At 39.4% G+C, this 12042-nt stretch overlaps 1 protein-coding gene across 6 annotated transcripts in view; it reads right to left on the bottom strand.

Annotated features, from left to right (window-relative positions):
• Window positions 1-566, bottom strand: part of LOC135461376 (RNA binding protein fox-1 homolog 2-like) — a 56523-nt gene extending 55957 nt beyond the window's left edge. For all 6 annotated transcript variants that reach the window (XM_064738427.1, XM_064738428.1, XM_064738429.1 and 3 more), the window contains exon 1: window positions 136-566. In XM_064738427.1, coding sequence (XP_064594497.1) covers window positions 136-348 — 213 coding nt within the window. In that variant the 5' untranslated portion in view covers window positions 349-566. The remainder of the gene's footprint in view (window positions 1-135) is intronic.
• Between the last annotated feature and the right edge of the window lie 11476 nt (window positions 567-12042).

The following is a 12042-nucleotide window of genomic DNA, read 5'->3' as shown; positions in this document are numbered from 1 at the left end:
AATGGTGACACAAAAAACAAAACAAAACCTATACTACAACAACTGATGGTTACCCGTTTAGTGAAACATCACTAGTTATACTTACGCTGTTATTTTCTGACCAGTTTTCAGATATTTTTGTCAAATCCAACTTACCTTCACAGTCTTGGAACACTCCTCGTTTTCTTTGTTTTCCCCGTTTATTCCTACCCCATTCGTCATCGTTTGGATTTCCACACTTTCTACCCTCCTCGGCCCGTCGATCCTACTGTCAAACTGTTTCATTCGTAAGTCCCTGTCGTCCAAAGACAGTCCAACAGCGGCTAGCTCTACTTGAGTCGACCGTTCCGCCATCTTGAAGTTATACATGCACTGCCCGATGAGGGTCCCGTTTGTAACACGGACCTTGTCCGCGGCCCAGCTTTGATGTCCTCCCCAGTCTGCTTCACAGCGCAAAGTACTTCAACTTCAGCGATTGCTGAATAATCATTCGTTCGCTTTCTCACCAGTGATTGGGGCTAATAGATTATATTTCCCATGTACTGTTGTCACATCTACCTGGCTCGATCCGCATGTGAGTAGCTAAACTGTTTATATCATCAACTGCCAGTCGCGTGCACTCTCTGTTGTCGAGTGTCAGAAACAATGCCCGGATGTACGCCTCGTGTTTTCATCTCCATCGCTCGGACCAGTCTATCGCCCCCTGGCGGACATTTGTGTAAAGGTCCTATCGATTTGACGTAATCTGTAGATTATAAAGGCTCGTTAGCCCATCTAAATGAATGATACCATACTGGTGCAAACTGACCGGTATCTACAAGGAATTATCAACTGCTCACTGCGTTCCTTTTGTTTTGAACATTGTTGCTTTATGTCATTGGTTTTTTGTTTGTCCTTTTTTTACTAGGTAGCCTACCGACAGGCCCTTTTTTTCATCATCGTAATTTCATTTTTTATTTGTATTATTTTTTTCTTTAGCGATACTTGAAGCAAACTAAAAAGATAAAGATAGTGGTTTTCATGCCTTCTCGCAAACGTACGCCTATAGGTTATTTGTATATGGGGGAATCTCAGGTTGACTGTATGATTACTTTACACATAAAATAGGCCTGTAAATTAAAAATGTGACGTGTGGGCAAGATTTCAAAAATAACAATTTATCCGGCATAATTGTTTAGGAATAATAAGCCATTACAGATATAAAGTATGTTCGGCGCTGCATGCGTGTATCCGTGCTTTATATTCATGCAAAGTAGAGGCCACTTGTATGCCTGTACCCAATAAAGTCCAGGCCTAGCTGCATGTTTATCGAGCCGGGTGAACAGATTTTTTGATATGGCCAATCATAAGCAGGCCTACCTCTATAAGGCACCACTAGCATCAGATGCCACACAGACATGATTTGCACCCAAAGAAATTAAGTCAGCCATTGAAATGAATTCTAGTTTAGAGTGTGTGGGATTTAGAAATCCACACAAGCTTTATTCATTTATTTGCTCAGTGGTTTACTATACGAGAAAAACACAGAAGACACTTTAAAAGACTTTTATTTATACATTTATTCGTAGATTATAATTTGGACAGTGATTTAATCAAGTTTAGCGACATTTGCCCTTTTTTGATTATTGTTTCAAGCCACGGTGAAAAATGTTGCGTCATGAGACATGGCAAATAAGATAGAAAATTTATTACATATGACAGACCTGATGCATTAAATCGATTCAGATGAATCTTTTCCTGCATATTTTATTACATACAATTTTAAAACGATATAACATATTCAGAGTGTACATGTATATATGTTTGTAATAAAGTATCTAGTTTTGTATCGTAGTATATCTTATATCCGGCTGAAAATTCCCTGATGATATTTTCTGTCAGTTTGAAGCAGTTTTGAAGCCTGTCCAGCCCTGATTTGGCTACGAAGGAAGTTGTGTCCCAGATTGTGCCCACACCGTTCGTGAAGAATTTCATGCATCATATATCTAATATTTCCATGCATAATTACATCTAAAATCAGCATTGCGGGATGCATGGAAGCATACGTCACATGTCAATAGCTTAAGTAGTGGACAGCACTGTATAGTTGCCTTCTGTCTGCATGATAATGACCCAGTTTGCAGTTTACCAAAGATCGACATGACAGACATGTCGATTTTGTTCTGTCTGATACACGCCCTTTCAGCCCACTTTACCAATCCTAATGACTACAATACAATGAAATATATAACTCACGGAGACGAGAACAGATTAAAGCAGACTGATTTTGTCTAGTTTTCTAGAAGGGTAAGATATTGTGCAGACTGCTGAAACCATTGAGTTTTAGTAAACAAACGACAACAAGTCTCAGACTTCCACTAAAAGCCCTTTATTGCTAACAACCGTGATAGATAACCTACACCTTGATTTGTGTACTTGTGCCTAGCAGATCTAAATGAGATGCCATTACTACAATACAATGAAATATATAACTCACGGAGACGAGAACAGATTAAAGCAGACTGATTTTGTCTAGTTTTCTAGAAGGGTAAGATACTGTGCAGACTGCTGAAACCATTGAGTTTTAGTAAACAAACGACAACTCTAAGTAAACAAGTCTCAGACTTCCACTAAGCCCTTTATTGCTAACAACCGTGATAGATAACCTACACCTTGATTTGTGTACTTGTGCCTAGCAGATCTAAATGAGATGCCATTACTACAATACAATGAAATATATAACTCACGGAGACGAGAACAGATTAAAGCTGACTGATTTTGTCTAGTTTTCTAGAAGGGTAAGATACTGTGCAGACTGCTGAAACCATTGAGTTTTAGTAAACAAACGACAACAAGTCTCAGACTTCCACTAAGCCCTTTATTGCTAACAACCGTGATAGATAACCTACACCTTGATTTGTGTACTTGTGCCTAGCAAATCTAAATGAGATGCCACTGGTGTTATTGGCGGATACATATAGACCTATGTATTAATAGTACAGACACGAGAGTTTGTGCATGGATTCAGGGATATTATGGCCTTAAGTTTAAACTATTTGTACACTATAATGAGTTTTGATCTGTTTTCAGAACCTTTGTGTTCTGGGTATCTACGGTACTGTCATGAATTCTCGACGTCAATGGCTAGTGTATATAAACTTGTTCTCGCAGACGTATTGATTGCAGCAGAGAGGTGGTCAAGTGATGAAAACTAGATGCATACATAGTAATTATATAGAAAATTGACCAGTGGCAAAATGCATCAAGATCTTTACTTAAGGACAATTGGCTGGTCGATCGAGGGATTGATGGGTTGATTTAAGATGGAATTGGGCGGTATTTATTGACTGTATGATTAATTAGTCAATAGATGACGTCAGACAGTGTGTTTTTTTTTACATTTACACTTTGAATCTTTATTGAAAAATATTATTGAATATTAATATGAAATGTGAACTAATATACATATTGCGGACTGTGTTGACTAAAAATTAAGAAATAATGTGCCTGCTATGGGTGTCTAGCGGCAGTTTTACAGTCGAGGTATTATTTTTATTGTTTTTTTCCCATTTATAAATAGACTGATCTGCTTCATGTATGTATCACCAAACGAATGTTTTGCACGTGCACAAGGGATTTATATCTTTGGTAGCGTTCTTTAAAAAGACATGTAATACCAAAACGGTGCAGGGTTATAGACTACATGGTTTAGATAACAGAAAGTAAAAGCTTGTGAACTCCTCGACACCTAACATTATAATCTGGCCTGCCCTTCTAAAAGAACTCCGCCAAATATTTAAATGCATTTAAAAAGGTATAAAAAATAACATTTTCTAAACGTTTCTCCGCTATGTATAATGAAATACTCTCTATTCTATTAATATAGTGATTTGCAACACACACGCAAATACATGTCGTCTACATGGCGTGATGAAGAAGCTGATTCACTAATATGTATCAAAACATGTGCCCGAATAACGCATACAAAAAGTGCCATTTCACTTGCAGAATATTGCAAGAATTTTGACGAAATTTGTATTGTATAAAGGAAGAAACCCTTATGTGTATTCTTTGGTCATTTAACCCATTTGGGGCCTCCTCGGTTCAGTCGGTTAGCGCGCTAGCGCAGCGTAATGACCCAGGAGCCTCGAACCAATGCGGTCGCTGTGAGTTCAAGTCCAGCTCATGCTGGCTTCCTCTCGGACCGTACGCGGGAAGGTCTGCCAGGAACCTGCGGATGGTCGTGGGTTTCCCCCGGGCACTGCCCGGTTTCCGCCCACCATAATGCTGGACGCCGTCGTATAAGTGAAATATTCTTGAGTACGGCGTAAAACACCAATCAAATAAATAAATAAATATAATTTTACCCATTTAGCGTGTGACTCCTAGAATATAAATCAATGAATGAACGGACGAATGAATTATTATGGCTTTAGGCCACCTCGGAAACATCAGATGCATATCGTGGCGAAGTCAGGGTGACTAATGCGATATGTGTTTGTTTGTGATATAGATGAAGATAAATAGGGGTGTCTTATAGAGTTGAATATATACATGGCATCTTATATACAGACATTATTTACTCCCTATGGGCCCAGAACCCAAATGAGAACGTTTCTGTGAAGGTAACTTGAGATAACCTCAATCAAAATGCGTTGGCTGCTTGCATGGAGTTGTAGTGCATGTGATTAAAACTTCGCAATACATTTATGTATCACTGAAAATGTAGAAGATTTGGATAGAAGAATTTTAGTTTTAAAGGAAAATAGGTCATTTTAATGATAATTTCCATTGGCAATTCAATGATTCTTTGAGAAGTTGCCGTGTACATGTATACGAGTTCAAAATTGCAAATCTGTTTTATTTCACTATTTCTTTCTGAATCGTTAAGTGAACAAAAAATAAAATGGACATAGTGAACTTCTTTTACCCAGAATGAGCTGTGGAACTTTCTGTCTTTCAAACAAGAAAAGAATTGACAAGTCAGTGTGAAATATGAACATTTTTATTGTGGTATCGATGTCAGAGCCTAAGCTCCAATTGTTGATAAGTCGCCTAGAATGAGATAGCACTCCGCAATCAATGTTTGATAGGCTTCAGAAAAACCGACCCGATGTCGGATCAATACCGAACTGTTGACTGGGATCAATGGCCTTCCTAATCTTAATTGAGTTTTATATGGACAAATGAACAGTGAGAAATTGGAGATTGAAACATTCGCAGTCAATTAATCATGAACAAAATACAACGAAAGACAACACCAGAGACTATGCATGCAGTATCTTAATACAAAGCCTTTGCATAAGAACTGTGTAAAAGAGGCTTAAGTATGGGAAGCATGGGTTAGTTGATGGATAGAAAACAGCAATAGGTGTATAGTTAGAGACCAGTAGGAGAGGGTTCATTCAGCCAGGGATTGAGCCTCTATATACTACGACGAGGAAACGTGCCTGTTTTTAAGGCTCAACGAAATTTTCACTTGCATTCTCTGTTACCGGACTCACTGGCCATACAGGAGAGAGTTTCACTCTTCCTCCATCCCATTGATTTTGTGTAAGCTTAATTTACAAAACCGAGGTATGACACCAGATGTTAGTTCCAGGAATATAAGCTTTTATCAATCAATACCGAAAACCAATACGCTATTGTATTTTCTCGCATATATATATATATATATATATATATATATATTCCTAAGTACCTTAGGAATCTTCTCACGTGTGAGTTTCACCGTATCGGGTTCCCCATATTTGTGAAAGACAAGTGTTTCATATATGTGGAAGGCAAGTGATTCATAATTGTGGAAGACAAATGATTCATATTTGTGGAAGGCAAGTTATTCATATTTGTGAAAAAGAAGTGATCTCCAACCAACCTCATGAAATCCCTTCTAAACGGCCATATACTGAACGAGCGGTATCGACCGCTTATTGCTTAAAGACTGCAATGCGGGTCCGGAATGATGTAGGTCTGTCAAATAAATGCATAGGAAATTTATACAGCGTACAGTGCAATCACATCCATCAAAAAAAGTTCAAGGAAAGCCCACTGGTCAGTAGCGTGACTAAATCTATCACGGCTATAGCTTTTTAAAATAACCATGTACATATACAGTGCCATATGCAAACATCAGTTTCCGTTTGGTCATTCAAATGTGTGCCATGCGGTGAAAAAGGAAGCCGAGCTCGTCGGCGTAAGGAGCTAAGATTGTGTGGGTTTGGACATTATTCATGGTTACTGTCTACAGACAGGGACTATCCCAGGTTGTCATCGGGCCCATATGGCTGGGCGAATTCAACAGAGATATCTGATCTTTGTATAAAACACAAGGAGAAAACTCGCAACATCCACCCTGCATGGGCTGGCTTGTCTTGAAAGTCGTTGTATATATACATCTACTCCCACTATGTTCTCAAGTACGCACGTATGTGATCGCAGGCTGTAGATTATATCCTCTTCCATACATGATCAGTTTGTGAACGAAGGTGGCTATTTGCTCAAAAACATGCTGTTATGCGAAAACACCGACAAGGTAAATAGTTTCAAAAGAGACTCTTTTCTACACTTCATAACATTAGTTACGTTTTGTTAGCAAAGTGTTTTACGCCATACTCAAGAATATGCTGTGTGGGTTTGAAGCATATATGATGACGCTATTTTGAATCGTGACAAATCCTCAAAAGCAGAAGACTGATTGTCTTTGCACACAACGTAGATTGAGGGGCACGAGCTTGTGTGTAAATAATTCTATGCAAACGCCTTCTGTTTGCGACAAACAATGAAAATGCAATGAATATGCTGACTTTTGTTATTCTAGAGGAATAAAAACTGCAGTTCGCCATGAAAGCATTAGTCTTGTTAAACCTTAATGAAGCAGGTCATCTTGTATGGTACACAAGTCTGGCGATAACTAATTCACAGTCAGAATAAAACCATGAATAGACTGAGCTGTTGTCACCATGAACAAATGGTATGCTAGGTTGTGAACTCAGACAAACTGAGAGGTTTGGCAGCGTTTGCCAGGACTTCCTGTCAACTTGGGCAAACCGGAAGACGGTGTCATAGCGTCCCCGGATGAAGACACTCGTGTCAGTAACTTACTCCTGTCTCTCTAAACGATATTAGGATGCGAGAGAATGGGTCTCAATTAACGTGGAGAGGACATAGTAAATAGAGACCGTGGCTTTTTTCAATCGGCAAGCCTCTCCGATATAACAAATATTTGCAAGCTCTCCTCAGGTCAGTTGGTTCCAAAACATACCCGATTCTCATCAAAACGATAAAAATATTGGCTCAAGATAACATTTAGAAAGGTTAATGTCAAATGGATACATGGAAGTATGGAGGACCTCAGAGAAAACTGAACTTGATTATTTGAGAGCAGCTGCTAAAAGCACTGCTGTAAATTGAATGAACCGCTAATACAGGCTGGTGGTATATGAAGCAAAAGCAGACCGATGACAAGTGTGCCCAGTTACATGTGTTCTCAAATACATAGGCCAGACGCCATATCCATGTGAAACCATTAACAATTCCTCTGCCAAATGTTCAGGCATCGAATTGATTTGGAAAAATCACTGTTCCATCTTGCATAATCCGATGGCGTTGACTGGCGGGTGGGCCAACCGTGGGTGACAAGTCATCAGTCGTGCGGAGTTTCTAGCTTTTCTCCTCGTATCTGTTGGCAAAGATCTGCAATGTAATTGTTTTTCGCCTTTCCGAAATGGGTCTCTGGGATGTCTGGTTGTCTGTTGTATGAAGAAGTGTCATCCAGTAAATGACAACTTGGAGATCCATGCATCCACACATATGTGGGGTAATATAGGAAAACCATTATACTAAAATGGACATAAATTATTTATATTAGTATTCTACCAGTATTGTTGTTAAAGGATAGCAGTCTCATATCGGTGCCATGTGGGTATGTCGTCATGGTCGCAATGGAATTACCTACGAATCACCATCGTTGGCGTGAAGCCCAATTTACACTTGATGTGATAAATTTATCTACAAACCACAACGTAACATGAATGTTTAACAGTATTTATGTTATATTACAGTTTCCACCAGACGTAATGTGCACATGATAAGGCTGGAATTTCAACTTTGACAAACCAGTATCACTTTAACATCAGCTGCTCGTCGTCTATCTAAAATCGGTATTCCAGGGACAGCTTGCACCAAGTCTTTTTAACGTTACGCGCACGTAACTATATACATAGTAACCAGCACTGTGGGCGTTACGTTACCATAGCAACTACATGGTTGTAACGTTAAGAGGTTTAAGTGCAAGTGGTAGATAGCACTATCGGTATCTCTGTCAAGCAGACAGCCTGTCTTAATGCAAAAGTTAACTTTGAGCGTAACTTTGCCTATATCAGACATATACCTTTATGATGTCTGTCATGTGCATGATATACAGCTGAAGTCTGCATGATTCTGGTAGATGGCATGGGTAAGAGCACAAATGAAATAATAAATTGTTACCACTCTTTTCAAATGAATTCCACGTTTCAATTACAGATCATTCCGCCTATTGCCAACAAAGGCTGATCCCAGCGAATTATTGTCTTAATTTGAGATAATGGCTGTTTATTTTTCATTTAAATTACAAACGTGGCGACGAGCGTACTCAATAGCAAAGTTCTTTGTTGAAAGGACAACGGATAATATAACCTTAGTTATTTCGAAAGAGCGGTAGATACAGATCTAAGAGGCCACATCTATTTTGTTCTAACGTGCATGGTAACTCAGCTGTTAGTCTGGAGTTCTTATAAAATCATTGGGTATGCTATATTAGAGAATCCGGACACGGGTCACCCGTACCCTATGCACGCTTTTATGGCTAAAAGGCAAAACAGTGTCCAAGGGACGTCAGCGAAAACAGTTATAAATATAAATCGCGCCTGGTTGGTTAATTTGATAACATGGCAGCGCTTCCAATTCTTTCAATGGGCGGGATTTTGCTTATGCAATATCTCGGTAATGCGATATCACAAAAAATTAAAAGTATGTGGACTACTATATCGATGGATTTGTACATTTTGATCTAGTGTTGTCTTTTCATTATATCGACATAAGCAGATGATGCAAGACCTAAATGTAGTTGTATTAAAATTCAGTCGCCGTGCTGCCTTAATGAATTAATGAGACACAACCGCCACTGTTTCTTCAAGTTTGCAAAATTAACTGCACTTGAAGCTGTACTTGTAGCAGATGACTGTCTTCTTGAAGCTTTAATGCCTCGTTTTTAGTTCTCGTGTTGAGTGTTATTTACTGAAAGCAAACCTAACACACGTACACGTGACTACAGTGAAGAAACGCGGAATGGCTCGCTTAGAATACAAACGCATGCGAGTTTTTCTTACGCGACAGGGTGGAAATGTTTCCTGTAGCAAGAGGGGTATCGTTTCTGACAAAAATGCTAAGCCTTGGGAAATCCCTGGGAGACAGCTAAAACCTACGGCGGCCATGAAATATGTAAAAGCCCATGGAATGGGCTAATGGAAATTCCGGAACCAATGAAAACCCCTGAATAACACAAAAACCCGACCGCTGAGCAGTGCATATACAGGAATCATCAATACCCATTAAACACGATAGATGGCGCTTTCGTGTTGCAATTCACATGGCACCTTTTTTCAGATTGGAAAACCCCTTAAATACTCACATATTTAACGCAGGTCATTTCTTATATATTTTTGGCAAACTCTTTCCAAAGCCACGTTCTACGCTCCACTGTATTTACAAATACAGTCGCGGAGCAGTTGTAATTTACGCCTGCCCTAATATCCATGACAACAAGTAGTGAAGGCATCACAAGGATCGTTACAGTACGTGTGATTTTGGCTGACGCAACGACGCGACAGCGTTGTGAAATGGCTTTATTTACTTATTGGATTGGTGTTTCACGCCGTACTCAAGAATATCTCACTTATACGACGACCGCTTGTAAAATGGACAAAACAAATAAAACATGTGAACTCGATGTCCGTATCTAGAAACACTATGGGGATGGGATACAGATGGCGTTATTGATTGTAATCAATCTTTCAGTCAGATTTGTGGTTTACTTGGATATGGCCACAACTGGTGAAATAGATGTTAAGAAAAAATAAGCAAACATACAGTAGTTGACTCTCAAAAGGAGGTGTTTGTGTACTGATAACTTCTAACCAAATCCATCGTACTGCATATTTGTACAAGTTTAACATCTTTATATATTATAACTTCTGAATCCTCTTACAAGAACTAGATAACACTGGAAAGTTGGTTTGGAAGGCGTATAGTTTTGCTTTTGGGTTTATTTTTGGATGCCATGAGTACGGTTTGTAGAAACTCTCATTTGCTGCATGTTTGCACAGTACTCGTGTGTTCCACAGAGTTGCATCTCTGTGTTTGTTAAAGGCGTGTCTGTTGGCTTTGCCGTCTTGTGAACGCTGTCAGGAGGAGAGGACTCGATTGGCTGCCATAGACAGATCGATTTTTGTGCTGTAAGTTGGTGCCAATTGACAAGGTATTCAGGATGAAGGCGATCTTTTTAAGGTTTTGTATATACGTAACAACCCACGGTCTCTTAATGAGGCCTGCATATATCAGTCACCATATAACAATTGCATATATGCCAGGACTTGACCGTATTGATTTTGACCAGGCAGGTTATTCACCGTAATATCCTCGCTGTAATGCAAGGCTGGATACGGAATAGGCTCCAGTCAAGTGATTCTTGTACGGGACACTCTCAGCCATATAACGCATGAACCTTCAGTCAATCGTCTGTTTCTCCACGCACTTATGAAAGGTGTAATAAGATCATAATAAGGCAATCAACGAGATGATAGCGCTTATACCCTACTCCAGGCGCTTGCGGCTTGACAACACTAACACGCTTCAAATACACATCATTCACATGCAGGTATTTATGGTATACTGAAAGTACAGAAGTTTCATCATGTTAAGAAGCATGAAACATGGAAACAATGATAGTATTATTATGTTATGTTAGTTTCACGCTTCATTATAACACGTTTCCCGAATTTAGTTTAGTAATAAGGTAAAAGGCAGCTGTTTATTTAGTTTTTCTCTGATATTGCTGAAGCATGACATGTGAAGGTTGTCACGTCGTAGTGTAGTAAACGTCACCAGACTAGCACTGGTCTATAACTGTAAATATACACCCATATTTTAGGCTTTTAAGGAACGTATATTCCTTCACCACATTGCTGGTCACCATCGTATAAGTGAAATATTCTTGAATACAATGAGGAACACCCAGAAAAGAAAAGGAACATACATTATAATTGTTGAAGTCTGCCGTGTGGTTTTTAGAGCATAACGACAGTACCGTGTAGTGTGTACTGTGTATGTAGTATTTTATCATGAAACTGTGATTTCTTCTATTTCGCACCAATAATAGATGTATGCATGGCATTCAACAAGACAGATGCACGTTTAATATGCACCGAGAGAAAAGTTTGGGTCAACTAACTGAAAACTCAATTATACAAGTGAGTTAATCTAGCTCAGAAAACGGAGTTATATGGCCTTATCAGCTGAGTTATGAAATACTCCTGTATTTATGTATGTATGCTTAAGGATTAACGTCGTAATGAGCAATTTTATCAGCCACATTCCGACGAGTAGTCTTCAGGTGTCTGTACATATATTGTGTCTTCTTGTGGCAGGGCGAGTCCTTGCCGCCAAAGTGCTGCCGCCACTGAAGTATCATGCCGAAAACACCAGACATGACACCCCACCCAGTCACAGTATACTGACACCAGGCCAGCCAGTCCTGTTTCTTTGCTCTAACCTCTCAGTGCTGAGCGCAAAGCGAAGAAGCAGCAAGTTCCATTTTTAAAGTCTTTGATATGACCCGACCGGGGTTTGATCCCGGGGTTTCCCGACTTCGAAGCGGAGAAAGGCTCCTGTGAATGAATGATTATGGCTTAACGACACTTCGGCAATATCTCAGCCTGTAAGTTTTCCGACGAACCAAGCAAGTCAACAATAATAACCAGATGAGTTTCATGACTCAGTTTTCTGAGTTGAATTAGCACAAAAGTATAACTCAGATTTTGAGTCAGT

This window comes from Liolophura sinensis, chromosome 1 (assembly GCF_032854445.1).
Source record: "Liolophura sinensis isolate JHLJ2023 chromosome 1, CUHK_Ljap_v2, whole genome shotgun sequence".
Classification (NCBI taxonomy): Eukaryota; Metazoa; Mollusca; class Polyplacophora; order Chitonida; family Chitonidae; genus Liolophura; species Liolophura sinensis.
The sequence above is the reverse complement of the archived record's forward strand: the minus strand, read 5'-3'. Positions and strand labels throughout refer to the sequence as shown.